At 43.9% G+C, this 27,603-nt stretch overlaps 1 protein-coding gene across 9 annotated transcripts; it reads left to right on the top strand.

Moving 5' to 3' along the window:
* Positions 1 to 26,654, top strand: RBM5 (RNA binding motif protein 5). 9 transcript variants are annotated; one of them, XM_081525431.1, is made up of 27 exons: positions 1 to 276; positions 1,316 to 1,482; positions 2,229 to 2,354; positions 2,595 to 2,664; positions 4,704 to 4,869; positions 5,598 to 5,753; positions 11,273 to 11,342; positions 11,831 to 11,904; positions 14,383 to 14,466; positions 15,318 to 15,378; positions 15,874 to 15,939; positions 16,581 to 16,741; positions 17,189 to 17,286; positions 17,899 to 17,986; positions 18,149 to 18,226; positions 18,310 to 18,382; positions 19,257 to 19,342; positions 19,721 to 19,805; positions 20,011 to 20,102; positions 21,740 to 21,901; positions 22,497 to 22,646; positions 22,729 to 22,800; positions 23,586 to 23,765; positions 24,081 to 24,155; positions 25,113 to 25,210; positions 25,289 to 25,418; positions 26,010 to 26,654. In XM_081525431.1, exons 4-27 carry the CDS (start codon positions 2,648 to 2,650, stop codon positions 26,133 to 26,135), a joined length of 2,448 nt encoding a protein of 815 aa, XP_081381557.1. In that variant the 5' UTR covers positions 1 to 276; positions 1,316 to 1,482; positions 2,229 to 2,354; positions 2,595 to 2,647; the 3' UTR covers positions 26,136 to 26,654. The 9 variants fall into 9 exon arrangements, with proteins under 9 accessions (XP_081381557.1, XP_081381555.1, XP_081381553.1 ...); XM_081525429.1 differs by lacking the exons at positions 1 to 276; positions 1,316 to 1,482; positions 2,229 to 2,354 and adding an exon at positions 1,173 to 1,264; XM_081525427.1 differs by lacking the exons at positions 1 to 276; positions 1,316 to 1,482; positions 2,229 to 2,354 and adding an exon at positions 1,173 to 1,264 and having other exon boundaries at positions 25,113 to 25,216.
* Positions 26,655 to 27,603: the final 949 nt, after the last annotated feature.

Below are 27,603 nucleotides of genomic sequence, written 5' to 3'. Positions count from 1 at the left end.
GGGAGAAGGCAATGGCACCCCACTCCAGTACTCTTGCCTGGAAAATCCCATGGACAGAGGAGCCTGGTAGGCTACAGTCCATGGGGTCGCACAGAGTCGGACACGACTGAAGCGACTTAGCAGCAGCAGCATTTAAAGATAGAGTCAACAGAATTTGCTGACAGATTGAGTGCAAGGGAAAAAAGAGTCATGGATCGCTCCCAGGCTATGTTAATTTTGAGATGTCTTCCCAGTGGCTCAGTGGTAAAGAATCCACCTGCAATGCAGGAGACACAGGTAGGCATGGGTTCGATCCCTGGATCAGGAAGATGCCCTGGAGGAAGAAATGGCAACCTACTCCAGTATTGTCTGGAAAATCCCATGGACAGAGGAGCCTAGCAGGCCACAGTCCTTGGGGTTGCAAAGAGTCACACAAGACTGAACACAGCATACACATTAGACAGCCAATTACTGAACAACTTAAACAAGTTAATAGAACAACTATTGTTCAATTGCTCAGTCTTCTCTGACTCTGTGACCCCATGGACTGCAGGATGCTAGGCCTCCCGGGCCTCCACTGTGTCCTGGAGTTTGCTCAAACTCATGTCTGTTGAGTCGATGGTGCCGTTCAACTGTTCTATTAACCCTGGAAAGTAACTTTCCCATGTCCTTGCCTTAGACTAAAGATTATCAATAAGATAATATTCTGAAGACTGCCTTCAAGAATCCTCTTAATTACCAGAAACGTCAATTTTCTTACAAAAGGTTATGAAGATGGAAATAGATATTTGTGAAGCATGCAGCCCAATAATAAAATCTAGCATTCAATAATGCAAAAGGTGATCAACCTACGTTCCTTCTCCTAAAGTCAGATTAAATGTTATGGTTTACATCGCGTCAGTGAAAACCAACTGTACTAAGGCCTATGTAGCAAAGGCAAATAATTAGTATGCTTAATAAAGATTAGAGGTCTAATCCGGATCTGGAAAAATGCAGACAAGGCCGAGGTTTTGAAGAAAGGGAAATACGTAGGAAATTGACACAGGCCGTAGTTAAGTGACATGCTGCCCTAGCGACCACAGTTCCCAGCAGCCCTCGTGCAGCCAGACGCCTTCGCGGATTGGCCGCCTCCTTAGTAAACGTGTGGTGGGGGGGATGGGATAGGCGCGAGGTACTGTGGGTAGGAGACGGCCGTCGGCGGAGGCGCCATTTTGTGAAGCGGCCGTACTCTGTTGGAATTCCTTGGCATAAACTGGCACTGCTGCTACTTCTGTCCTTCCTGGGGGTAAGTGCGACGGCCGCCCGTAATGACTGACGGTCCTTTCTGCTGTGGCAGGCCCTGTAGAGCCTCCCTGTCAGCCGTAGGCTGCGGCCGTTCAGCCCCAGCGGGATCTCGAAGGGCTTCCCGAGCCATTGGAGGGCCGCGCCCCTCCTCGCCACCAGCGCTGTCAGCTTTCAGAGAACGTTCTCCCGGCCACCCCGAGGCCTTCTTCTCTTGGAGCTGTGAGTGTGCCCCTCCCGGGACGTGTCTCCGACTCCCAGGGCAAGTTGAGCAAGGAGGAGTCGTCTGTCCCTCAGATACTTCTCAGGGGCGCCCTGACAGTCTCTAGCCGCCATAGCTCCGCAGGTTCGCCTGAATCAACTCTCTCCGGAAAGGTGTTCAGTGAAGGGTGATATGGGGCTGGGAACCTCTTGGGGGTAGGGAGGCGCAACTGCAAGCAGGAAGAGAAAGCCGGACGCCTGAGTCAGTCGCGCAGTCCGTGGCGCCGCCATCTCACCCGCGACTCCCCACGGAGGTGGGTCTGGGCAGTGCCCAGGCGTTGAGGGGCTGCATCAGGGATTCTGCCCAGGGCCTTGTTTCTCCCTGATGGTTCTTTTCCGTGTATTAATTCACATGTTCGTTGAGCGCCTGCCTAGAACAGGCGCCAGGGACGGCTATAACTAGTTTCTCAGACCTCGCAAGCATCGAAGGCCGTCTAGCTGTGTGATGTTTTACCACCGTCAGTGCGCAGCGGGGCCAGGCTGGCTGCCTCAGGGACCTGTGGTGATTATTGTTACATCGGAATTAAGTCGTACGGAGGTTTGCTTTTGCTTGATACAGCTTTGGATCTGCCGTTGCGTTTTAAACGGAGTCGATTTTCAGTTAGCCCAGCATCGGCTTTCTGAAAGATTTTAAATTTTTCATGAGTAATTTTTGAATTTCGTTTAGTTCCTTGTATTAATAAAGACACTTTGGTTAATGTTTTAAGGATCAACTACCCCACTGGAGTTGCTTTGATTCAGAACACAGGGAGCTGATTGCAGCTGTGCCCTTTTTGCTTTGTAATCCTACAGTGGGAGCAGAGAAGGAATCTTCTGCTTGCATCCTTTTATGGGTTTGTGTTTGAATATGGAATCTAATATTTTTAACTCTGCTCGCCTTCCTGCTGTGCTCATGGTTAACAAAACCATCGCTTGATTTTAATGTTGACAGTCGGTCCCCACCCCTCTACCTTAGATCATCACTGTTAATGGTTTGAAGAAATTCCAGTCTCATTGGTGTCCCAGCTGTGAAACAGTTAGTTGACTTGGGTGATCTCCCAGATTTGCAGCAACGGATCTCTCTTGTCTCCTAGAAAAAAGCAAATTTGAACCTTTTGGAGCAGTGTCCTAGATCTTCAATAGAACAATGGGTTCAGACAAACGGTGAGTTATTACTGTACATGCCTTTGATCTCAACATTTCAATGGGGACTGAGCTATTTGTTGAATATTGTTTACCACACTAATATTTGAGTCTGTGTTTTGTGTCATGCATTCTGTGAGCATTTTCATGATACTTGCTCGCACAAGCTCATGGTTTAATGAGATAATGAGAATACTGTATGAACTGTCCTGTGGTAAAAGAAGTTGAGGGGGCTGTTAGAACACTTAGGAACCTGTGTTTTCTTGTAAACAGCCAGGAAAGCTTCCTGGAGAAAGTATTCTTTTAAGGTGAAGCCTGAAGGGTAAGAAAGAATTAAGCAAAGAAGGGCTTTGTGGAGTAGGAGATCGTGAAGGTTCCTGGTGTGGATAACAGCCTCTGGCAGAAAGTAGGAAATTGTCCTGTCTCTTTGCACAGTACCTGGCTGTAGAAAGCAGTCAGTGAAGGCCAGTTCTCATTATTATCCCCTCCATGGCAAGATGATCCAGATTATAGAGCTGAGAAGCTTTGGACCATGGGTTACATTAAAAAAGAAGAAAGAAAAACTGCTAAAGAATTAACAGAGAGTTAAGATGAGAGCATTTGGCTCCTGTGTCATCTGTGGAGTCTCCCACTCAAACCATTTGATTTAAACACACAACTTCTGCTTATTCAGCCAGCTTCCTCCTTAATATTGAGTCCAGTCCCAGTGATAGATCAAATTGATGGCCCACTGGGACTCAGGAAATGTTCATATTACATGATGTCATTGTTTGGTTCCAAATAAACATTTACCATTTTAGGGTCTCTCATTCACATACTTTACATTGTGAAATTGCCCTGGACTATTTGTTATCATTCACTTCTTTTTATTAAATTTGTATACTCTAAATGATGCCCTTATAGGCCTTCCTTTTATTTTGTCCTTACACAGTTTTATGAACCTGGTAAACAATTTATCAAAGAACTGTTTGTAAAGAGATACAGATGTATAGAACAGTCTTTTGGATTCTATGGGAGAAGGTGAGGGTGGGATAGTTTGAGAGAACAGCATTGAAACATGTATATTATCATATGTGAAACAGATTGCCAGTCCAGGTTTGATGCATGAGACAGGGTGCTCAGGGCTGGTGCACTGGGATGACCTTGAGGGATGGGATAGGGAGGGAGGTGGGAGGAGGGTTCAGGATGGGGAACACATGTACATTCATGGCTGATTCATGTCAGTGTATGGCAAAAACCACTACAATATTGTAAAGTAATTAGCCTCCAATTGAAATAAAGTAATTAATTAAAAAAAAAAACTGTTTGTATCTGTGGTCCAATGGGTTTAAGCCTTTTGTTATTAGATTTTCCTGTAAAGCCCAGTGCTGCCCAGTAATCAAAAATAAATCAGATGTTATAGGAAATAATGTTCTCTGATGATGCTACTTATTATAACAGTTGAACTTGGTTAACTGCCTAACGGGGAAAAAAAAAAAAATTTATCCAGTTCAGTGGTCCATTTCTCAGTAATGAGAATACCCTTCAGAGTGGATGAGTCAGAATATGTTCTCCTTTGAAACTGAATGAAATGTGAATACAGTTGACCCTTAACACAGATTTGAATTGTGCAGGTCCACTTTCAGGCAGATTTTCTTGAATAAATACAGTACTACATGATCCGTGGTTGGTTGAATCTGTAGATGCAGACCTGGGTATACCAGAGGGCTTACTGTGCGACTTGAGCATCCATGGGTTTTGGTATCTGCAGCGGGTCCTTAAAACAGTCCCTGGCAGGAACAACTGTAATTGCATTCTTTCTATTTAAATTGATCACTAAGATCTGAAATCAGGGATGAAGGGAGTGATATGTAGATCACAGGCTTGGGGAAATGCAGGATAAACATGGACAACCTGTCTCAATTGTAAGCTGTTATTTGGTGATAAATTTTAAGGGATGCATTGAACTATTTGGATACCTTATAAACCAAAATGTGGATTGAAATTTTTTTCAACCATGTTTTCTAAAGGGACAAAATGTGATTTACTTAAGGATAAAGGAAAATTTTCTTCCCTGGCAGAGTGAGTAGAACGGAACGCAGTGGAAGATACGGTTCCATCATAGACAGGGATGACCGTGATGAGCGTGAATCCAGAAGCAGGCGGAGGGACTCAGATTACAAAAGATCTAGTGATGATCGGAGGGGTGATAGATACGATGACTACCGAGACTATGACAGTCCAGAGGTGAGTGACCAGCAACTGTTTGTGGAGTTGTTAGAATTATGAAATAAGTATACCAAGTGTGGGAATCTCTCAGGAGGAGTGTTCTGTTCAAACATTTTAGTATTCTGAAATCTGTTTAGTCAGCTATAACTCTCAAAGACGGACTGAGCCTTGTAGTCAGAATTATTGGCCAAGGTTTACATAGGGCTCAGCAGGCACTCTTTTGAGCACATGACTTACATGAATTCATTCAAATCTCACTACAACCATATAATATAGTTACTGTACCCATTTTAAAGATTAGGCAATTGGGGCATAATTATATACCATCCCTTGGCCTCAGATAGTTTCTGAAAGTTGTAGTTTAATATTGTAGCATAGCTTGTTTTCACATTTCTTTCCATATGCATCAACTTTGTTTAGAAGTAATATTGTGCTGCCCATATAATTTAGCACTTTTTTTCCCTTTTTTTATGCATATAATCATCTTATTTTAACAAGTAATACTGTTTGTGTGTTGATCTACTATTTGGTGAGTTGTTAAACCATTCTTCCTGAAATTAAATGATTGTTGCCAGGTTTGGGGGTTTTTGTTTTTTGCTATTTTAGAAGACACTATGGTGCACATCATCGTGGAGTTCTTGTATTATCTGTTACTAAAGATGAATTATTAGGAGTGGAGGGAGTGGATCAAAGGGTATAAAAAGCCCAGTGTGATTTGAATTACAATTTTGTTCATTGTAAATCAGAGAGAACGTGAAAGAAGGAACAGTGACCGATCCGAAGATGGCTACCATTCTGATGGTGACTATGGTGAACATGACTATAGGCATGACATCAGTGACGAGAGGGAGAGCAAGACCATCATGCTTCGCGGCCTTCCCATCACCATCACGGAGAGCGACGTAAGGGGGACCAACTGTTCTAATGAGCCATCAGTAGCCCCAACAAACTCTGAGCTTCTACCATTATTTTCTTGTGTTCTTTTTAGCTCAAGCTAATATCTAGTGAAGTACCTTTCTATAATTAGGGTGAAGTTCTCTCAACTTAGCTCATAGATAATCTTTGTATTTAGACTTTGAAGCTCAATATACAGTTTTCAGAACTACAGGGAGCAGTTTTTATTACTTCAGTAATAGCTCTTAGAAGGTAGTCGGTACATTTTTGTTGAATTGGTCACTTATTCACTGAGATTATATCCATAAGAACATTTTAATGATCCAGCATCATTTGATTTGATGGAAATTGTAGTATCCATTTGAAACCTCTGGAAAGCCTTTTGACAAGCCTGGCTTCCCACTTCTCAGACTGGTCAACTATGGCTTTGGTGTACTGGGCACTCTCTGGTTTCCAGTGGTATCTCTGGCCTTTACCCATTCTTTCCAGCCCCATCAACCACTTGGCTTCTGCTGCAGGCGACTTTGGATATGTCCATTGTTCTACCAATATGCCCCACGCCCCCCCCCCCCTTTTTTGCCATGCTATGTGGGCATTTTGGATCTTAGTTCCCCAACCAGGGATGGAACCTATGCCTCCTGGGTTGGAAGCACAGAGTCTTCCTGTCTAGTAACCTGTCTAGTTGTGGACATAGGTTTAGCTGCTTTGCAGCATATGGGATCTTAGTTTCCAGACCAGGGATCGAACCCACATCCCCTGAATTAGAAGGTGGATTCTTTTTTTTTTTTTTTTTAATATTTTAAGTACAATATTTAATTTGAAAAACAGGACAGGGAGGCATTAGCATTGAAAGCAGATTAAAAAAAAATTGGATGAGAAATGGAGAAGAGACATCATTAAACATGTGGGCTAGGTAAGAATACAAATAGAATGCTAGCCTCCCTTGACAGACAGCCACTCTGACTTGGTGCAAATGGCAACATCATCTTCTATGGACTGCTGCTGCTGCTGCTAAGTCGCTTCAGTCGTGTCCGACACTGTGCCACCCCATAGACGGCAGCCTACCAGGCTCCTAGTCCCTGGGATTCTCCAGGCAAGAACACTGAAGTGGGTTGCCATTTCCTTCTCCAGGAAGGTGGATTCTTAACCACTGGACCACCAGGGACGCCGCTAGGCAGAATTTCTTATGTGTATCCCCAACCCTTGAACTCAGGAGGCTGCTTAGCCAATGTCTGTAAAATGAATGTGATCTTTTGAAATATATTTTATAAACCATATAAATGTGCAGCATTATGCCAGTATCTATTGTCTTGGGGTAGTCAAGGTAATAGTCTGACTATGAATTTTAGAGCTGTATTGAGTTCACACAGCCTTAGTCTTCTAAAACACTCTCAGTTCTCAGTTCAGTTCAGTCGCTCAGTCGTGTCCGACTCTTTGTGACCCCATGAACCACAGCATGCCAGGCCTCCCTGTCCATCACCAACTCCCGGAGTCTACCCAAACCCATGTCCATCGAGTCGGTGATGCCATCCAGCCATCTCATCCTCTGTCGTCCCCTTCTCCTCCTGCCCCCAATCCTTCCCAGCATTAGGGTCTTTTCCAATGAGTCAGCTCTTCGCATGAGGTGGCCAAAGTATTGGAGTTTCAGCTTCAACATCAGTCCTTCCAATGAACACCCAGGGCTGATCTCCTTTAGGATGGACTGGTTGGATCTCCTTACAATCCAAGGGACTCTCAAGAGTCTTCTCCAACACCACAGTTCAAAAGCATCAATTCTTCTGCGCTCAGCTTTCTTCAGTGTCCAACTCTCACATCCATACATGACTACTGGAAAAACCATAGCCTTACTAGACAGACCTTTTTTGGCAAAGTAATGTCTCTGCTTTTAAATATGCTATCTAGGTTGGTCATAACCTTCCTGCTAAGGAGTAAGCGTCTTTTAATTTCATGGCTGCAGTCACCATCAGCAGTGATTTTGGAGCCCAAAAAATAAAGTCTGACACTGTTTCCACTTTTGCCCCATCTATTCACCATGAAATGATGGGACCAGATGCCATGATGTTAGTTTTCTGAACGTTGAGCTTTAAGCCAACTTTTTCACTCTCCTCTCTCACTTTCATCAAGAGGCTCTTTAGTTCTTCTTCACTTTCTGCCATAAGGGTGGTGTCATCTGCATATCTGAGGTTATTGATACTTCTCCTGGCAATCTTGATTCCAGCTTGTGTTTCTTCCAGCCCAGCGTTTCTCATGATGTACTCTGCATATAAGTTAAATAAGCAGGGTGACAATATACAGCCTTGATGTACTCCTTTTCCTATTTGGAACCAGTCTGTTGTTCTGTGTCCAGTTCTAACTGTTGCTTCCTGACCTGCATACAGGTTTCTCAAGAGACAGGTCAGATGGTCTGGTATTCCCATCTCTTTAAGAATTTTCCACAGTTTATTCTGGAAGTGACAAAATGTGAGATAGGAAGTTTTGAGTTAATAGTGGGTATTTATTTGTGTTCCAAAGCACACTTGGGCTCCACTGTGTACTGTTACACTGCAGAACCATGGATCCTGCCTCATAAACGCTTAAGGATGATAGCTAAAGTCAACAGATAAGGCTGTAACAGATAACATTGAAGACAATGCAGAGTAGAAAGGGATTAGTGTTGGAAGAGGTCTTGTTGAAAGTAGTTCTATGGAGTAGTAACTCGAGGCTTCTTTAAGGGAGCTGTGTTACTGGTGGAGGGTAAGGAAGAGCTCCAGGGAGCTAGCTGTCAGTTAAGCTCATTCTTGAGGGATAGAATATGTTTTGATCTGGTGGAGAACTGAGGATAAGGTGTGGGCTGGCCCTAACTAGCTTGATTTGACTGAAATCAAAGACGTTTGGCAGGAGAAACGCGTATTTTGGGGCCACTGCTGGAATCTTTGAAAGCCCAGCGAAGTATAAAAAAAAGCTGCTAAAGTTTTTGCCTGCTAACAAAAGCTGTACAGGTTTGAGTCAGGGAGTGGTAGGGGCTGGAAGGAAGGCAGAGCTGAGCTCAGGCAGCAGTAGCCATGGGCGTGTAGAGTAGGGCGTAGAAGAAACCCTGCAGGAGTCAGTTGAGGAAAGTTTACTTGTTGATCATGTTGTTCCCTTGAGTCTGTTAAGCCTGTGGCCCTTGAAGCCTGCAGAAGAAGTGGATGGCAATGGGGAGAGCAATGCCTTAGCTGACCCTGGGAGCCCTACCTTCGAATGAAACAAGATTGTAATGCTTGTTTATTTCAGGCTTCTCAGGGAACTAGAAGTGCTTACCATAAGAAGGCAGGTTTTTCCACGTAGACTTTCTGAGATTCCCCAAATTTGTGCAATATTTGTGGGAAATTTGGTTATTGGGCTCTTTGTTGGTGGTTTAGTTGCTAAGTTTTGTTTGACTCTTGTGATCCCATGGACTGTAGCCTGCCAGGCTCCTCTGTCCATGGGATTCTCCAGGCGAGAATACTGGAGTGGGTTGCCATTTCCTTCTCCAGAGGATCTTCTCGACCCAGGAATCAAACCTGGGTCTCCTGCATTGCAGGCAGATTCTTTACCGACTGAGCTATGAGGGAAGCCTCCTCATATTGGGATCTTGAAAAGCATTTAAAAATTATACTATTCTCTTGAACTTCAGTTTATCACTTTCATCATTATTTGTCCTTTGTAATCCCCTCACTGACATGCAAACTCCTAGAGTAACTCTGTTTAGTTAATTATGTTACTATGTGTGTTGCTGCTGCTGCTAAGTCGCTTCAGTCGTGTCCGACTCTGTGCGACCCCATAGAGGGCAGCCCACCAGGCTCTGCCGTCCCTGGGATTCTCCAGAAAGAACACTGGAGTGGGTTGCCGTTTCTTTCTCCAATGCATGAAAGGGAAAAGTGAAGGTGAAGTCGCTCAGTCGTGTCCAACTCTTTGCGACCCCATGGACTGCAACCCACCAGGCTCCTCTGTCCATGGGAGTTTCCAGGCAAGAGTATTGGAGTGGAGTGCCATTGCCTTCTCAGGCTATGTGTGTTACTGTATCACTATCATAGAGTTTGTCTTTAGTTACTCTGGTAACTAAGTTTTCAGTAACTATGTTACCAAGGATGAACTTGAGTCAGGTGATTGGATCTGGCTTGATGTAACACTTCCACATACTCTCTATTTGTGGTAGTCTCCAAAGCCACTAGGAGTATTGACTCATGGTCTTAGGGGAAATACAAACTTAGATTCCTATAAGCCTCTGGTCACAACATTTTCATTAACAGATCAGTATATAGCCTTGTTTCATGTATATTTCTGTTTAAAGGTGCCTTATTTAATGTATACTTTGATTCATTAACATTGAACTCACAGCCAACAGCACTGTAACTCGTGTCTGAAGGAAGCTTTTCTAACATGTCTTCTCTGTGAAGTACATCACATCCTGCGTTCTTGCATTAGGAACACTAGACAGCACTTCAGCGCTACACCTGGAGAGCCATTTTAAAACAGTGAAATCGCCAACAAAAAGTGAAAATACAGAAATGTGAAATACCTGCCACTAAATAGACTAGAGAAGGACGTCTGTTTACAGTATGAAAACTTAAACAAAGCATAGCATGACCTCTGCCAGGAACATGTGTGTCAGGCAACTCAAATTTTTTACTACTCTGCACATGTTTGCAAATGACCTTGAAAGTGCTAGTAGTATTCATTTGGAGTATAGTGAATTTTAATTAGTAGGCAAATCCACCCCAAATAATCAGGACTGATTTTATATAATCCTGCAACCTTTACAGGTAATAATGAAATGGGGAAGCCACTAAGAGTCTCTCACAAATTTGTCCCTGGTGTTTTTCCTGAGAATATTGCTGCCTGGTATGATTGCTAAAGAGACTGATGTCTTTTTTAAGGTATTTTGCCTTTTGCAGTGAAGGTTTGATCTGAAATTAGTAACAAGCTTAGCAGCCAGAAGTCTTTTCCTCAGGCCCAATTCATGTTCACTTGATTTACTAGGAGCCTAGGAATATTAGAAGCCTTTTTTTTTTTAATGTAAATGTAAGGGAACTATTTCTTTAAGACATTGTGCAAAAAATGTTTATCTTAAGGGAGTTCCTTGGTATTGGGCTATTGATTTCTTAGTCTCCTACTTCAGAGTATGATGACATATCATCTGTCTCTTTTAAATCTGTTTTTTTTTTTCTCTCTGGTCCTTTAGAACAAAGGACAAGATTAGCCTGGGGGCGGGTGGAGGCTTGAGGGTCAGCACACCACAAGCAATGCTGTCTCTCACAACATAAAGTAGCTGTACTTGAGGAAATCCCCCATCAGCAGGTAAAGAAGGCTTTCAGAGCTATTACAGTACATCAGTTTCTATGAGAAGCAGCCCTTTTATTCTATTTTTAGACTAATTGCATTTTGATGATAGAAGTTTAAAAGCTTGGCCAATTAAGCTTAAGTAATATAAGCTTAAGTTGATGTAATCCCTAGTCTTTGAACTCTCTTTAGTGTGGAATGGTTTGTGGCTAAAGCTTTAACAGTAAATGTGTAAAACCCTGTGCAGATTCGAGAAATGATGGAATCCTTTGAAGGCCCTCAGCCTGCGGACGTGAGGCTGATGAAAAGGAAAACAGGTGAGAGCTTGCTTAGTTCCTGCTGTTCTGGTTCTCTTCCCCATTCCCACCTCAGTCCCTAAAGAACATCCTGATATTCCCCAGTCTTCAAGCACATGAATTCAGAATGAAAGGTTTGCCATGGCTAAGGAATGTGACTCTTTGAAAACGATGTTAGAAAGCATCTGAGGACCTTTTTAAAAACTTTGTTTTTAGGGGCTTTTTTTTCCCTTCGGTAAGTAGTGATGTAAACTCCTTGTTTGACTGTTTGTAATCGGTTGCATGGTTACTTTTTAAGCGTGGAATCAAATCGAGTGGCATTTAGTTCAGGCGGCTTGGTTCCTTGCCATGGCAAAGTATCAAGAAGATCCCCAAGTCAAGTCACATTTGTAAAGCTGCTTCCCAATTGGCTTTGTCACGCAGTGTTGAAGCAGTGGGAGAGAGATTCACCTGTTATAAAGGAACTGACTAACACGAGTATCCCGTCTATATCTGAATGCTGTCTCTAGGTGTAAGCCGTGGTTTCGCCTTCGTGGAGTTTTATCACTTGCAAGATGCTACCAGCTGGATGGAAGCCAATCAGGTTGCTTCACTCACCAAGTCTAGATATTCATGAAAATGGAACAAGTCTGTACAATTTAAAAAAAAAAGGTTGAAGGAGTGGTTTGTTCCAAAGGAGTGACTTTAAACAAAAAAAAAGGCTTTGTATATATTAAAATTGATGTTACTGGAATAAGTACAGTACCACACATTACACTGCAGAATTTGCTCTGCCTTTAAACATGGCTACCTGACAAGGCCTTGTTAACCACTGAATATTTGTCTGGTAGTTATCAGAACATCTTGAATATTCCCCCTTTCCTCCCCTAATTATATTCCTGTTTGTTATGTCCTTTGAGAGTCATCTTAGATTATACAACTCTCAATTTGAAAATGAAGAGAATATAATTGAAGTCTGCTGTAGGAATTTTGTAAGTAATTATTTCAACTTGGAGACCTCAAGCCTCCTAGAGGCATAACTGCTTATGTGGGTCCTCAAGAACTATTTAAGGATCTAGTAGAATTTATGAAGAGTGAGTCTGATGAGATTAGCCTAAGAGCTGGTGTCCTGCTGCTGTCTAATCTAGTTAGAGTGGCATTAACATCCTAATCTCCCTGAGAATGCCTCTTACAGTCTGTTCAAAGCAAATCTTTGATGATTTCTTTGATGTGGCATTAACTGAAGCGTTCTACAGTTCGTCAAGATAATGTTCAGTGCTTGGCACGTGAATAACATATTTTGCCAGAACTCCAGAGCACAATATTGAATGCCTTAACCAAGTGCATTCTGGGAAGTTTGCTTAACTCATTATGTTGCTTCTCTGCAGCATTTTATGATTTGTCACTCATAAATAAGAGTTATATTCTTTGGAAACTTAATATCATTAATAATGAGCCTCACTAATGAGGATATCATTTTGATTGACTTGTTAGATTTTTAAGCCTCTCACATCCTTAACCCAGAGGTGACAACCTGATCTTATAATGGTAGATCTTAATTCATTTCATACCATGGACACCATCCTAGTAAAATTCAGGGCATACACAGGCTTCACGTGAACTTGCTTTCTTTACACGACAGCGTCTTTTTAAAGCATCTTATTAATATAGTGGATGTATCAGAATGACTTGGGAGTTTAAAACTCCTGGGAAATTAAAACCTGAAAGACACCTAAAAGCGGCACAATTTTAATGTATACAAAGCTGTGTTAATGTGTAACTATTTCATTACAGTTCAAATTCACTCCAGAAATGAAAGGCCAGTAGGATTAGGGACTCAGTGATAGTTTGGAGTCTCCCCAAACCAGCACATCCCTCCTAGTGGGATGATCTGTTGACTTATCTCCCAGCTTCTTTATTTTTGCTTCTATGCAACACAGTGAGTGGATGACCTTCAGCTCTTTCCCTCTTGGCCAGACATGCAGTCTTGCCTTTAGATATTGCAGAGACAACATTCACAGCATGTCTTAACTCTTCCAGGATTTGCAAGAACCAAATTACTCAACAGTATGTATGTTTGGAGGGGTTAGACTCCTTTAAAAAGTTTGGATATCTAACCTCCTACTTAAATCCCTTCTGACAGTGTCAGAACACCCCACTCCCTTCCCCTCCCCCCAGAAAAAGAAAACAGAAAAGGTGTTCCTGTTAAATGAAGGCTCTTTGGGGGCAGATGCTGGGTGTGCTCTTGGTAAACTGATTGAGCTTGGAATTTTCACCTTTGAAAATAAAATCCCTTGTAGTCACACAGTTGACTAGAAGGATGAGGTGGTATATGAACACTTACACACTTTTCCTAACCCCCTGAAGAAACTTCATTGGCCTCCTGGTTACTCATCTTGAAGAGAGTACCATCTTATTTCAGTGAAAAACACATCTGTCACTCAGGACATCACGTGGTTGCACTTGGCAGGAAGAAACCTCATTTAGCCGTTTTTAGAATCGATGGCATTCAGACTAGTGTCTCCTGAGAAAATTGTCACCAGCTTCCCTTTAAAAATGGGTTTCCCTCTCATTGTCCCCAAAGGACACATCCTGAAGCAGGAATTTGGGTGAAGGGGAAATCTAAAGGCTTTCACTTTGCATAAGGATGTGGGACTGGGGGAAAAGTGAAGCGAAGCCCAAGGACACCATGCTAAGGGCTAAAGTAGGAGACAACCTCAGAACTGGGAGAGTTGTGTCTTCTGCTCTTTGAACTAGACTGTCAACTCTCAGGCAGCCTGTCAATGCTGAATGTTAGGACTTCTGTCTCTGCTGGAGACACGGCCTGGTGCATGTCAGCGTTTATAGCGTGTGTCAGCTTTTCAGCACTCCCTGACTCCGTTTACCTTTACTCCGCATCCCATTCTCTTACTGCCTATCTGAAGGATTGGATGGGCAGAGTATAGGTGGCGGTGGTTGGTCCTCCCCGTATGTTGTCCATTTAATTCCAGAGCACTGATTTTTCCGAAGTGTGCTCTGCCCTGGGAAAATGGACACATGTTCCTCACAATGGGAATAACTAATTACTTCTTTTTTTTTACAGAAAAAGCTGGTGATTCAAGGAAAGCATATTGCAATGCATTATAGCAATCCCAGACCTAAGTTTGAAGATTGGCTTTGTAACAAGGTAAGCACATGTTCTTCCCAGACAGACCAAACTTTTGGGGTTTTTTGTTTTCTATTTGTTTGACTATCCAACTATCCAAACAAGAAAATGAGTAAAATACATGATCACCAGCTTTTATCATGAGGTGATTTTCATACTTTGTGACTTCCTTGAGTCCTCCTGAGTAGGTATTAGAGGACAGAATCCCTCAAACATGAGAGATTTTAAGAACCAGATTCTAAGCCCAGTGTTTCAATTAAGATTTTAAATTTGTTTTACTTTATGGTTTCTTCAATTCTAGCACTCTTATCTTTTGGCAATCTGTTTGTTAACAAAACCCTTTGTGGCCCTGCTCGAGTTATATAAGGGAGTTATATAAGGTCTGTTACGAGTGAGGACGGGTATCCATGGGCAAAACCCTAAGTGGGCAAGTGTCACCAAAGTCACAAAGTAGGTGTTGCTATTGGCATTTTGAGAGTACTTGGTGTCACATGTCCAGCAGGGCTCTAGATAGTATTTCATTCACATTGTATTTGTGTATATAGAGTGGTCTATATAGTGCTTTTATTACATAAGGGAGAACTTTGCCAGTGGCTTGCTGCAGGGTTTTGGGGTGAACTGAAATTTTTCCCCAACTTGAGAAAAATGGAATTCTACTTCAAAATACGTCAGAATGTATTTTTCGGGGGGGACATTCACATAGTGAAATTTTTAGGTTAATACTCCTTTGTCTTCAGTGAGTGGGATCACCTTCTGCTTTTATTGCTCCTCACCAGGACTTGTCCATGACCCTCTTGCTCTAACCCACATTGTTACTAGTAAACCTGGCCTACCATGAGATAGAATTACAGATAAAACTTTTTTTTTTCCAGTGCTGCCTTAACAATTTCAGGAAAAGACTAAAATGCTTCCGATGTGGAGCAGACAAGTTTGGTAAGCCCAGATTTGGCTGTTTGGGAATATGTATTGAAACTTGACTAATTGGGTTGTCTGTGAACCTAAGGAAAAGTACAGACTGGGGGGCGTTTAAGCAAGTAATGTATATATTTTCCCTAAACCTTCTACCTTAGGTTAAGTAGTTATTTTCTTTAAACCTCCTTCCTTGGATTTGGTAGATCCTGCTGTTGAGTGCAAGAATACAAAGAGTTCTTTTATTTTTCAAAATTAAGTCAGCTTTCCTGCTTTGCATTCTGTATCTGCTTTTCTTTACTACAGAGGTGAAGTCCTCTGAAGTCCTCCAGTGGCCTAGTTTTTGCATTCCACATTTAAAATCCATGTCAAAATTAATGAGGTTTTACTGTAGCCAAAAATGGTTAAAAAAGAACAGCTACGTTTACTTAAAACTTTGGTATTTGAATGTATTTCTTATGTTGGTTTGTTGTTTGTCTTCAATTACTGATTCTTCCTCTTTTCTTTCCTTTCTTGTAGACTCTGAACAGGAAGTGCCCCCTGGAACCACAGAATCAGTTCAGTCTGTTGATTACTATTGTGATAGTAAGTGCAAATGTAATCTTTGGCCGTTATGTTGGAAACGGACCTCCGTTGGATGTTTTTGTTCTCCTGCTCAATGTCAAAGTGAAAGATACATGCAGTTGACCCTTAAACAACATGGGTTTGAACCATGTGCATCTATGCTGATTTTTTTTTTTTAATGAATGCTACAGTACTACACTGGGCTTCCCTGGTGGCTCAGACAGTAAAGAATCCACCTGCAGTGTGGGAGGTCTGGGTTCAATCCTTGGGTTGGGAAGATCCCTGGAGGAGGGCATGGCAACCCACTCCAGTATTCTTGCCTGGAGAATCCCCATGGACTGAGGAGCCTGATGGGCTATAGTCCATGGTGTCGCAGAGAACTGGATACAACTGAAGCAACTAAGCCCACACAGTACTGCACTATTTACTGGCTGAATCTGGGGATGTGGAACTACCAGTACAGAGGGCTGGCTGTAAAGTTATACGCAGATGTTCTGTTGCGTGGTAGGAGTGGGGTCAACACCCCCTCATCCCCTTGCGTTCAAGGGTCAAATACACTGGAAACCTCCCAAAATGGGTTTGTTTTATTGTACTTGAATCTGCTTTGAAAGGCATTGGTGGTAGAAATGCATGTCTCTGTCATTTGTCTCGTTCACCTGCAGCAATCATACTTCGAAACATAGCTCCACACACTGTGGTGGATTCCATCATGACAGCACTGTCTCCCTATGCATCCTTAGCTGTCAATAACATTCGCCTCATAAAAGACAAACAGACCCAACAGAACAGAGGCTTCGCGTTTGTGCAGCTGTCTTCTGCAATGGTGAGATGTCCATTGAATCTTTCCTTTTAAAAGAAACTGAGATAAGAGGCAAATGTGGTTCATCCAGTTGTGATACTACGTCTAATGCTCTTGGAGCCCGAAGTTCAAGACTTAAGTAATGACAGTTATTCCAGTGCTAAATTATAGGCCAATGACTTTAGTAAGTGGTAAAAATACCATTGGTATACCTTTAGATAACTGGCTGAACTGAAGTCTGAGCCACAGTTTAGTCTTTTTACATGCTTTTAGATTGACGTAGCGCTGACTCCTTTAATAATACTAGATACCTTGAAAGAGGGCTTTTTTATTTCTCATGATTTCATATCCACAGATAAAAATGAATTGCTTTTTTTTTTTTTTTAATATTTATTTGACTAGGATAGGTGGTAGAGATTTTCAGTACGTGACAAAAATGACAGTATTGTTTTTCTTCACATTCTCCTACAGGATGCTTCGCAGCTGCTGCAGATACTACAGAGTCTCCATCCTCCTTTGAAAATTGATGGCAAAACTATTGGGGTTGATTTTGCAAAAAGTGCCAGAAAGTGAGTGGCTTCATCGCCCTTACTTCAAACCGCTGCATCTGCATGCTTGTCTGAGAATGCGCTGCTAACTGCACTCGAAGCCCATGTTCTCTGCACTGAGATGCTATCCTTCCTGATTGGCTGGGCAGGATACACTTGTCTTCTTAGCACTTATTCCCTCCTGTCCTCAGTAACCAGTTGCCAGAAAGCTTGAGAGCAGGACAAAACAGACTTGGTAGATGGGTTGAGAATATGTGCTATGCAGACTGCTTCAGAATGGTGCAAACCCATCTGGAAATAATTCTTTCCTTCCACAACAGCATGGTAATACAAAGCTTCATGTATGTAGAGCTTCATTCTAGTGATGTAAATTTCCCATTTCTAGTATCATTGCTCATCAAGTAGACACCTTATTAAATAGAAGAGTACAAAAGAGCAGCGATACTACAGGGGCACATGCCCACTTAGAGCTTTGCCTGTGGAAACCCTTCCTCACTCTGAAATGTGGTGTTGCTGGCACTGGAGACCTTCCAGTAAAGTCTGGAGTAAATTACTGTTTTCTGGGTAGCGTGGGGTTAAGTGATGGGAATCATACTGATATAAAATCACATGGTTGGATTTTTGTGTTTTCAGAGATTTGGTCCTCCCAGATGGTAACAGGGTCAGTGCCTTCTCCGTGGCTAGTACAGCCATTGCTGCTGCTCAGTGGTCATCCACCCAGGTAAAGGGGAGGGTCTTTTTGTTCCAAGTAGTGTGGTGGTGGTGCCCAGATTCACGGAAGTCAGCTCTGTGACTGTGCTTGCCTTAGAAGCTCTCCAAGGACATTTGAAGACCTCAGTGTCTACTAAGTTTGTCTGTGTTTCCTCTTCTTTTGACATTGTAGTCTCAGAGTGGCGAAGGAGGCAGTGTGGACTACAGTTACCTGCAGCCAGGCCAAGATGGCTATGCCCAGTATGCTCAGGTGGGTAGACTGGACCATTATCTGACTTCTGGTCTCCAGAGTATGTCCAAGAATGGCAGCTTTAACAGTGTACTCTTCTTCAGTACTCACAGGATTACCAACAGTTTTATCAGCAACAAGCTGGAGGATTGGAATCCGATGCATCATCTGCATCAGGTAATAGACTTCATATTCTTTTTATCTCCTGTTTAAACAAATAGAGTTGAGGACATAACAGCTAGGTGTTCTCATTAGATGCAAATAAAACTAAGAGAGCCATTTCCCTGTAAGACTAGAGGGATTGGGCACATTCAGGGTTGTCACCATGTGCCTAAGCTTTTGGGGGGATAGTGGAGTTGCTTGTGCAATGGGCTTCCCTGGTGGCTCAGATGGTAAGAATGTACTTGCAGTGCAGAAGACGTGGGTTTGATCCCTGCGTCAGGAAGATTCCCTGGAGGAGGGAATGGCTTCTCAGCTCCAGCGTTCTTGCCTGGAGAATTCCACGGACAGAGGAGCCTGGTGGTCTCGAGTCCATGGGGTCACAAAATTCAGACGGGACTGAGCGACTAACACTTGTGCATATCAGGAGCTGATACGAAGCTCTTAGAGACTAGGCCATAATGAGCATTCATTCTTGGAATTGAATTCAGTATATTCCCTCTCTGTGCTGTTCAGAATTGTGAGTGCCCGTGTAAGTTCAGGTGAGCAGTCTTATGTCCAGACATCAATCAGAAGGGTCACTCTTAAAAGCTATTGCTCTAGTTTTTGTTCCAGAATTACAAAGGTGTGGCAGTTAAATCTATTTTCAACCCCAGAGCAGATGTGAAAACCTTCCCCTTCTTAGCCATCATACAGAATGTCTGACTTTGTGTATCACATTCTAGTAGGATTATAAAAATGAGAATATCATAGGTTAAGGAGTACTTACTGGGAATTAAGTGGTTAAGAACTGACATATACAAAGACCGAGTCTAGATTGGGCATTCCAAATAAGGATGTTTGGTTTAGAGTTAAGTGCCTTGGCTGTTGTAACTCCGGTGTTTATCATCAGGCGCAGCGGTGACCACCACCTCAGCGGCTGTCGTATCCCAGAGTCCCCAGCTGTATAATCAGACCTCCAACCCACCTGGCTCTCCGGTAATCCTGTCATCTTACATATAGAACTGGTGATTGTTGGGGAAACTGTTGCTGTACAGGTACTATCTTTTCCCACTGTGTGAGCCAGGATTGAGTAATACACACACATTCCAACCTTACTTCTTTCTGTCTAATAGTATTATGTACTGGTGTCTGTATTTTAAATGCAAAATTCCACACAGGGTCTATTTATACTATGCATGCTTCGACTTGACCTTTAGGAAGACAGTTGTCAGCATGTGTTTTGCTCAAGGATTGCCCTAAACCATTGCTATAGTGGGTCTGTCAGGGGGCCCTTCCTGCTGGATGATTACAGTAATTTAGTTCTCTTGAGAGGCTTTACAGTTGAAACTATATTGAAGCTGCTGTTCTTTCCAGACTGAGGAAGCGCAGCCTAGCACTAGCACAAGTACACAGGCCCCAGCCGCTTCCCCTACTGGTGTAGTTCCTGGTACCAAATATGGTAAGCCAAACCTCATGGGGCTGTTGACAGTTGGAAGGTCCTAGTTGTTGATTTTGTTTAATAAGTGCTCCTCTCCCTTTGTGGGTGTCAGCGGGACACGTGGGGATGTGAAAGAAGACGACCTGCTGCATCTCAGTGGCTTAGAATTGAAAGTAAAGCCAGTTTCTTCCCTGGAATGACTGTGTGCTGGGTTTTGTTTTTGCAGCAGTGCCTGACACATCCACGTATCAGTATGATGAGTCTTCAGGGTATTACTATGATCCGACAACAGGGCTGTACTATGACCCCAACTCACAGGTAATTTAAGGGGTAAAACAGACGTTTTGAGGTGTAATGTACTTACTGAAAAATTCATGAAACTGACACGTGCAGTTCTTGCAGTTCTTTGAATGTTTGTTTACATGTATATGGATTCATTCATTTACCAGCACCACGATAAGAGTAAGAACATTCCTAGCACGCTGAACATTCTCTGGTGCCTCTTGTTGGTCGGTCCCACCTCCCCTGCCGCAAGCACTTTTCTTCCTCCTGTTACCGTGGATTATTTGGTCACGTTAAAATTTTCAGGTGTCTGTTAATCTTCATGTAGACACCTATATACAAATTTTAAATTGTGATTTTTTCAACTGAGAGAAAATTCACATTTCAGCCATTTAGAGTGTTCAGTTCAATAGTTTTTTTTAGTGTATTCACAGTGTTGGACACCCATCATCTAATGTTGATGAATATTTTCATCAACCTGAAAAGAAACCCTGTACCCTATATATTAAGCAGTCACTTCCTAATTCCTTCCCACCCCAGCAACCACTGCTTTCTGTCTCTCTGGGTTTGCCTGTTCTAGACATTTTGTATAAATGGAATCAAATAATATGTGACCTTTTGTGTACAGCTCTTTTTTTTTACTTAGTATTTTTGAGAGTAGAAATTAGCACATCTGTGGAGTGATGTTTTATTTTTGGCAGTGTATAGAACTTTTTAAAGAGGAAAGGCAACATTAACAGTCCATAAATAAGCAACTGTTTATGACCAGAAGCTGTGTGTATATATAGAATAGTAAAAATAAGTGCCTTTAACAGAGACTTGGCATTGAGAGCTTGTGGTTTCTGAGAGAGTCAGGTGTGAAGTGCTGTGGCACCTGCTGAGCCGGCTGAGCCTGTACATGTTTCTTCCACTGCTCTTCTTGTGGAGACTGACCATTTCCCAGGCCATTCTTCTTGGTGGCCATAAAAGTTGTGGCTTCTGTGTCTGACGTGCACTGCCTCCCCTGGAAGGAGACACAAAAGGCAGTCTCTCCTGAACCCCTGTTGAGCAGGTAGAGTAAGCGATTGGAGACTAGAGAAGAGGAGAGATAGCTGCTACCCGTTCTCTGTTGTGGTTCTCCCCACACACTTCAGATCAGGTTCCTTCACCTGTCACCTCCTTCCAGGTTCCCAAGCTGGTGTTTTACAACCCTGTTTGGTTGCCTGGGCATCCAAACAGAACAGGCAGGGTTCTGTATGGTTGAACCTAGCACTGAGATGTTAACTGATTGTCATGGAGGACGTGTGAGAAAAAGCTCCTCCTGAACCACTTGCTCTGGTCACCTGGTTTGTGTAAATGGTCTGTCTGTGGAAAAGAGTCAGATTTCATTGCTCTTTGGGTACCCTCCAGGCCCAGGGATTAATTAATGGAAACTTGAGACTCTTGAAACTACATTCTACTCACCTAAGAAGTTTCATACCTCTTGGCCAGCTAGTTCATCATCCTCACCTACCCCAAGGTGTATAGCACCTCCTCTCGGCCCAGGAAATATTACTGGTCTGCAACATGCTTTATGTTTTTATGTTTAATTTTTTTGACAAAATAACGTAGATGTGGGTTGTTGACAAAATACTCCTTTAGGTTAGTGGTTTGACCCAGGAGAAAGTCTGCATTAATTGTGTTTTTTATTCTAGTACTACTACAATTCCTTAACCCAGCAGTACCTATACTGGGATGGAGAAAAGGAGACTTATGTGCTGGCTGCAGAGTCTAACTCCCACCAGCAGACAGGCCTACCTCCTGCAAAAGAGGGAAAGGAAAAGAAGGAGAAACCCAAGAGCAAAACAGCCCAGCAGGTAAGATCATGACCCAACCAGCAGACCGACTTTTCTCTGTTTTTTTTTTTTTTTAATCTAGGGGTGGGGTGGGGCTGTGGCATTTAGCTTTATTTGGATTCTTAAAAACTGGCTCATACATCTTATTTACATTAAGCTCATAGTCTAGTTAGTTGCTCAATCATGTCCAACTCTTTTGCAACCACATGGACCATAGCCTGCCAGGCTTCTCTGTCTGTGGAATTCTCCAGGCAAGTATACTGGAGTGGGTAGTCATTCCCTTCTCCAGGGGATCTTCCCCACCCAGGGATCAAACCTGGGTCTCCTGCATTGCAGGCACATTTCTTTACCATCTGAGCCACCAGGGAAGCCCTAAGTTCCTAGAGCACTGTGCAGTTTTTTAGTGTCATTCTTTGTTATCTGTCATTTGCCTGGAAGACTCACAGACTTTGGAACAGTATTCATTAATGACTTTGGTAATATGCAGTATCTCATGAAAGATAAAGGCAAAAGGGGTTTTGTTAGAGTTTGTTACAATAATGGCTTGTTGTCTTGGTGTAGGAGACTGTTTGCTAAGTTCCTCTACCTAATCTCTGTGATTGTTGTTTGACTTTAGATTGCCAAAGACATGGAACGCTGGGCTAAGAGTTTAAATAAGCAGAAAGAAAATTTTAAAAACAGCTTTCAACCTGTTAATTCTTTGAGGGAAGAAGAAAGGAGAGAATCTGCTGCCGCAGATGCCGGCTTTGCTCTCTTTGAGAAGAAGGTAACAGTAACAAGGATGGTCTTACTTCATGAGGGCAGTTTAGGTAAAACTTGAAGCTTACGACTTCTTCTCTGTTTCCCAGGGAGCCTTAGCAGAAAGGCAACAGCTCATCCCTGAATTGGTGCGAAATGGAGATGAGGAGAACCCCCTCAAAGTAAGGAAGTACCAGCTTTAAACCAGTGTTTAAAGGCTGTGTCTGTGCTTTGTGTCTCACTTTGATCTGCATCTTGGCTAATGTGAAAGTGTTAGTCACTCAGTCGTGTCCAACTATTTGTAACCCCATGGTCTGTCCGTGGAATTCTGCAGGCAAGAATACTGGAGTAGGTTGCCAGTCCCTTCTCCAGGGGATCTTCCTGACCCAGGGATTGAACCTGGGTCTCCTGCATTGCAGGCAGATTCTTTACCATCTGAGCTAAGCATCTGGCTAATCTCATTCCTACTTAAAACAGGATGTGTCCCTGTCAGTGGGTATTTGGAGCAGCTTATGCATACAGAATCTATGTTCAGGGCTGTTTTCCCTGTGTGAGAACAAGTGAGATGGAGCAGAGAATAAAGCCCAGCTTACTGAGCTCAGTTAGTTGAGTTTTATTGCATTTGTAAATAGTTTTAACAGTCTGGACAGAGAAATTAAGACCGAAAAAGCGTATTTTACTTGGTCGATACTTACCTGAGTGGGTCATTACTCTGATCTGTTTTATTGGGGGTTTTCAGACATGGTCAGTAGTTTGAGAAAAGCCATCCAGGAAGTCTTCTTGGTTTCCAAGAAGGTTGGTGGTGGGAGGCTGTCGGGCCCAGCACTGGAAGACCTAGCTGCTCCACTCACTGCTGTGTGACATACGGGTAATGGGCATTCTCTCACAGCTTGGATTAGGCGTTACTTTAGCCATTGCTGTTTCTCTGTTGTACCTTTCCACTGACCCACCTTCCTCTTGTCTCTAGAGGGGACTGGTTGCTGCTTACAGTGGTGACAGCGACAATGAAGAGGAGCTGGTGGAGAGACTTGAGAGTGAAGAAGAAAAGCTGGCCGACTGGAAGAAGATGGCCTGCCTGCTCTGCCGGCGCCAGTTCCCAAACAAAGACGCCCTGGTCAGGCACCAGCAGCTCTCAGACCTCCACAAGGTGGCCATCTTTCTCTGAGCTGATCTGAGGCAGGGAGGGGAGGCGGCGAGACGCTGTGGGTGCCCTGATGGTAGTGAAGGTTCAGTAAATACCTGCGTTAAGTGATTGCCTCTTAGAAGGCTGCTCCTCAGTATAGTCTGTTCCAGATTGTGAGTAGAAAGGAGCATGGCAGCTCCATGTACACCCAGCTCTGGCTTTCCTGCTGTAAGTTAATGAATTGGACTATGACTTGGAGCACAATAGATACTGATAATGTTTTGACATCTCAAATTAGGAAGGTATGAATTCTTAACGTTTGTTAAATCTCTCATACAGCAAAACATGGACATCTACCGACGATCCAGACTGAGCGAACAGGAGCTGGAAGCCTTGGAGCTGAGGGAAAGAGAGGTGAATGGGGGTCAATGTGCCACTAGCGTGTCTTGGGGTAACTGCCCTTTGCTTTTATTTGTAGCACTTGTTCCAGGTCCCAGGGACAGTCACATATCTGTCACCTGGCCGTCGTGGCTCATGTATACCGGACTCAAGCTGTGAGCCCTGCATGTCCTTTCATGAGGGTGCTCAAGACCGCTCACAAGTCCTGAGTGCCAGATACCCACTCGTGAAGTACACTGGGTTTTAGTAAGGACAGAGTGAGCTTGTTTGGCCTGGCCAGGGAAGCCTTTGTGGACAGTGAGGGGAGCTTCAGATGAGGCCCAGGGAACAGCAGGACACAGAAGGATTGCAGGTGACCTGGAAGGAAGCAGTGGGGTCACTAATGAGCAGTCACTTGGTAGTTGATGATGCAGGTTGAGAGCCAGCCACCCAGGGGTTTAAGTACAAATGGAGGCCTATGGGTTAGAGATAAACCTCTGAGCAAGTTACTTAAAGTTGCTCACCCCAACATAGTTCTGAGGTATCTATAGCTAAAGCTTTTTACCTTCCTGTTTTTTTTCCACTGTTTTATGGTGCCAGCTCCCCAGGGACTGTAGAGCAGGTCTCAGGAAGCCACCTCTTGGCTCTATCTTCCTGGAGGTGGGCCTGTGCAAATGCTGAGGGAGAACAGCCCTGCCCTCCTCTCCTGCAAGAACCTCGGCAGGCTCTGCCCACACCCAGCAGGCCAGTTGAAGAGCTTGACAAGAGGTGACTCATTAAATAAAACTGGTTGTTGAAAACGTAGTTTTGCCCCAGGTTCTACACACAGGTCATCTAGCCAGGGAGACAGGGATGTGGTGTTTGCAGGTGCTCTAAAGGCCAAGCTCCAGATGAAGGAAGCACCTGAGGTGACAGTCTGAAGTGTGGGGGCTTGAGACCGCGACAGATTGATTGAAGTCTGAATATCTCTAACTGGGCTGTTCTCCCACGTAGATGAAATACCGGGATCGCGCTGCAGAAAGACGGGAGAAATATGGCATCCCAGAGCCTCCAGAACCCAAGCGCAAGAAGCAGTTTGATGCTGGCACCGTGTATGTGTTGTGCACATTTTCCGCTTTCTGAGCCGGGGCTCTGGCTGTTTTGAGTAACTGTGTGTTTGCCACTGGCAGGAATTACGAGCAGCCCACCAAAGATGGCATTGACCACAGTAACATTGGCAACAAGATGCTGCAGGCCATGGGTTGGCGGGAAGGCTCAGGTTTGGGGAGAAAGTGTCAAGGCATCACAGCCCCCATTGAGGTAAGCAGTGGGATTGGACTTCAGCAGCCTGCAGGCTTGTCCAAGTGATTTTTGCTTATGTATAAAACAAATTACACTTTAGTAGGACTTTCATCCATGATAAGAAATCCTTTATTCAGTCAGAGCTCAGGACCAGAGGCCCTCAACCACTGGCCTTCTAGACAAGAGCACTGCCAGTGATTGCTCCCTCCCTGACCTGGCAGCATAGTTTAGAACAAACTCTTGCTGTTGATTTGTACAGGCGAGTTTTGCTGACTTTGAGCTCTCCTGCTGTGATCTGTACCTAAAATTACCAGACCTTCCCTGAGCTTTGGTGCAAGGCTTTGGGGCCCTTTAGTAGGCACGGTGCTTGCTGAACAGGCATGGAATTGGGGGAGGGTGGGCTTCTGTCTGCCTGTCTCCCTTACCCATTTGATCCCCTTAGTCCGTAAACCTATTACAGGTGTCCAAAGTAGAAATCCCTGTCTTCATTTAAAATTTCTGTCTCCTGGTGAGTGGTCTAGCTCAGTAGGGAGTGGGCTAGATGAGGGGGAGAGGGAGCAGTCCACACCCTACCTGCCAGCTGCTGACTACAGTTTTATTACCCCCCAGGCTCAAGTCCGGCTAAAAGGAGCTGGCCTAGGTGCCAAAGGCAGCGCATATGGACTGTCTGGTGCAGATTCCTACAAAGATGCTGTCCGGAAGGCCATGTTTGCCAGGTTCACTGAGATGGAGTGAGACTCAGGGGGATGAGACAGAGAGATGACGAAGAGCTCCAAAGAGCACAAGGAATGCTCTGTCTCCTGAATTCACTCTGACCACCTTTCTCTTTAAGGGCATGCCCTGTGCTGTTAATGGTTTTTAGGGTAAACCAGTTCATTCTGCAAGGTTCGCCCACTTAAAGGAGTTCCCCTTGTATGGGTTATCTGGTGAATGGCTTGCCTTCCTGCCAGAGGACCTGTGAGCAGACCAAGGGGACAGTGGGTCTTTTATACTTCAGTGTACATATTGTAATGTAGTGTGTGTTTTACATGTGTAGCCTATGTTGTGGTCCATCAGCCCCGTGCATTCCTAGGGGGTGTTGAGATGCCCTACGGTGGTATGTGACACCAAAGCCGCCTCTGTCATTTGTTGTGCTGTCTTTTCTCGGCAAAAGCCTTGTGTATATTTGTATATTACACATTTGTACAGAATTTTGGAAGATTTTCAGTCTAGTTGCCAAATCTGGCTCCTTTACAAAAGAAATACCTTGAAAAATGAGTGTGTGCGCCTCTTTCTTCTCGGGTGACCAGGTAAGCAGAGCATGTTGGAGCCAGTCAAGCCTGGTGATGAAATAAGTACATGAAAATTCTTCGTGAAAAATGCCATCATAGCTGAGTCAGCTTTTTCCACTTCTATTCTCTATAGGCCTAAGTGAGTGCGAGCATCACTTGTGCATCTTCACTTTTCACAGACTGTAAGTCCAGACATGGGGGTAGGCATGTTACTGCTCTGTAAGGAACAACCTCCCTGCTTTTGGCCACAATACAGGAGCCGTCTGCTGAGGTGGAGGAGCTGAGAGGCCTGCCCTCTCCTGAAGCACTCCACTTCTCCAACTGTCATCTTAAATGCCCGGGAGGTGCTGAGGGGCATTGCAAGGTTTTCCATTCTCAACGGTGTCGTCCTATCCTTGTCATCATTTTGGCCAGCAAGATCATGCTTGACAAGGGCAGGAAGTGTGGCGGGAGTCTGAGGCTGTTCCCAAGACCAGCTGTGATGGGGTACCCATGCTGCCCATCTGGCTGAACTGAGTGATTGGGCTTTGTGTTTGGCATTTAGTCAGGGAGGGGGGAACTTGTTCTTAAAGCTCAAACTCCATGACTTTTGGATGGTCATACTTTTCTATTTTCAGGCAGTCCTGGCCTGTATAAAATCAGGATGAAGAATTGCCCAGGAGGAGCTTTAAGGGCAGGGGCCCTCACCCCAGTTTCCTTGGGGGTACCTTGGAAAAGTTGAGCCTAGCTTTGCTAGGGAGATGTGGAGGCAAATGTGGAAAGCTCAAGCTTGGGCTTTTGTGGGCTAGGGCTTAGGAACCTCACAGGTGAGGGCCCAACTGACATCCCCATCTTCTAGGGTCAGCCAGGAGCCGGGGCGGGGAGACCAGCCTCACCTCCAGAACTCTTGCAGAAGCTGGTGCTCTTAGCATCAGAGCAGTAGTCACAAGCAG

This window comes from Giraffa tippelskirchi, chromosome 9, assembly GCF_054371585.1.
Source record: "Giraffa tippelskirchi isolate mGirTip1 chromosome 9, T2T-mGirTip1v1.2.pri, whole genome shotgun sequence".
In the NCBI taxonomy this organism is placed as follows: domain Eukaryota; kingdom Metazoa; phylum Chordata; class Mammalia; order Artiodactyla; family Giraffidae; genus Giraffa; species Giraffa tippelskirchi.
The sequence above is the reverse complement of the archived record's forward strand: the minus strand, read 5'-3'. Positions and strand labels throughout refer to the sequence as shown.

Excerpts from the sequence above, each read along its gene's own strand:
- RBM5 (XM_081525426.1), top strand. Across the intron at positions 4,870-5,597 it reads GAGACTATGACAGTCCAGAG|AGAGAACGTGAAAGAAGGAA; the intron begins GTGAGTGACCAG and ends ATTGTAAATCAG. Across the intron at positions 11,343-11,830 it reads GCTGATGAAAAGGAAAACAG|GTGTAAGCCGTGGTTTCGCC; the intron begins GTGAGAGCTTGC and ends TGCTGTCTCTAG.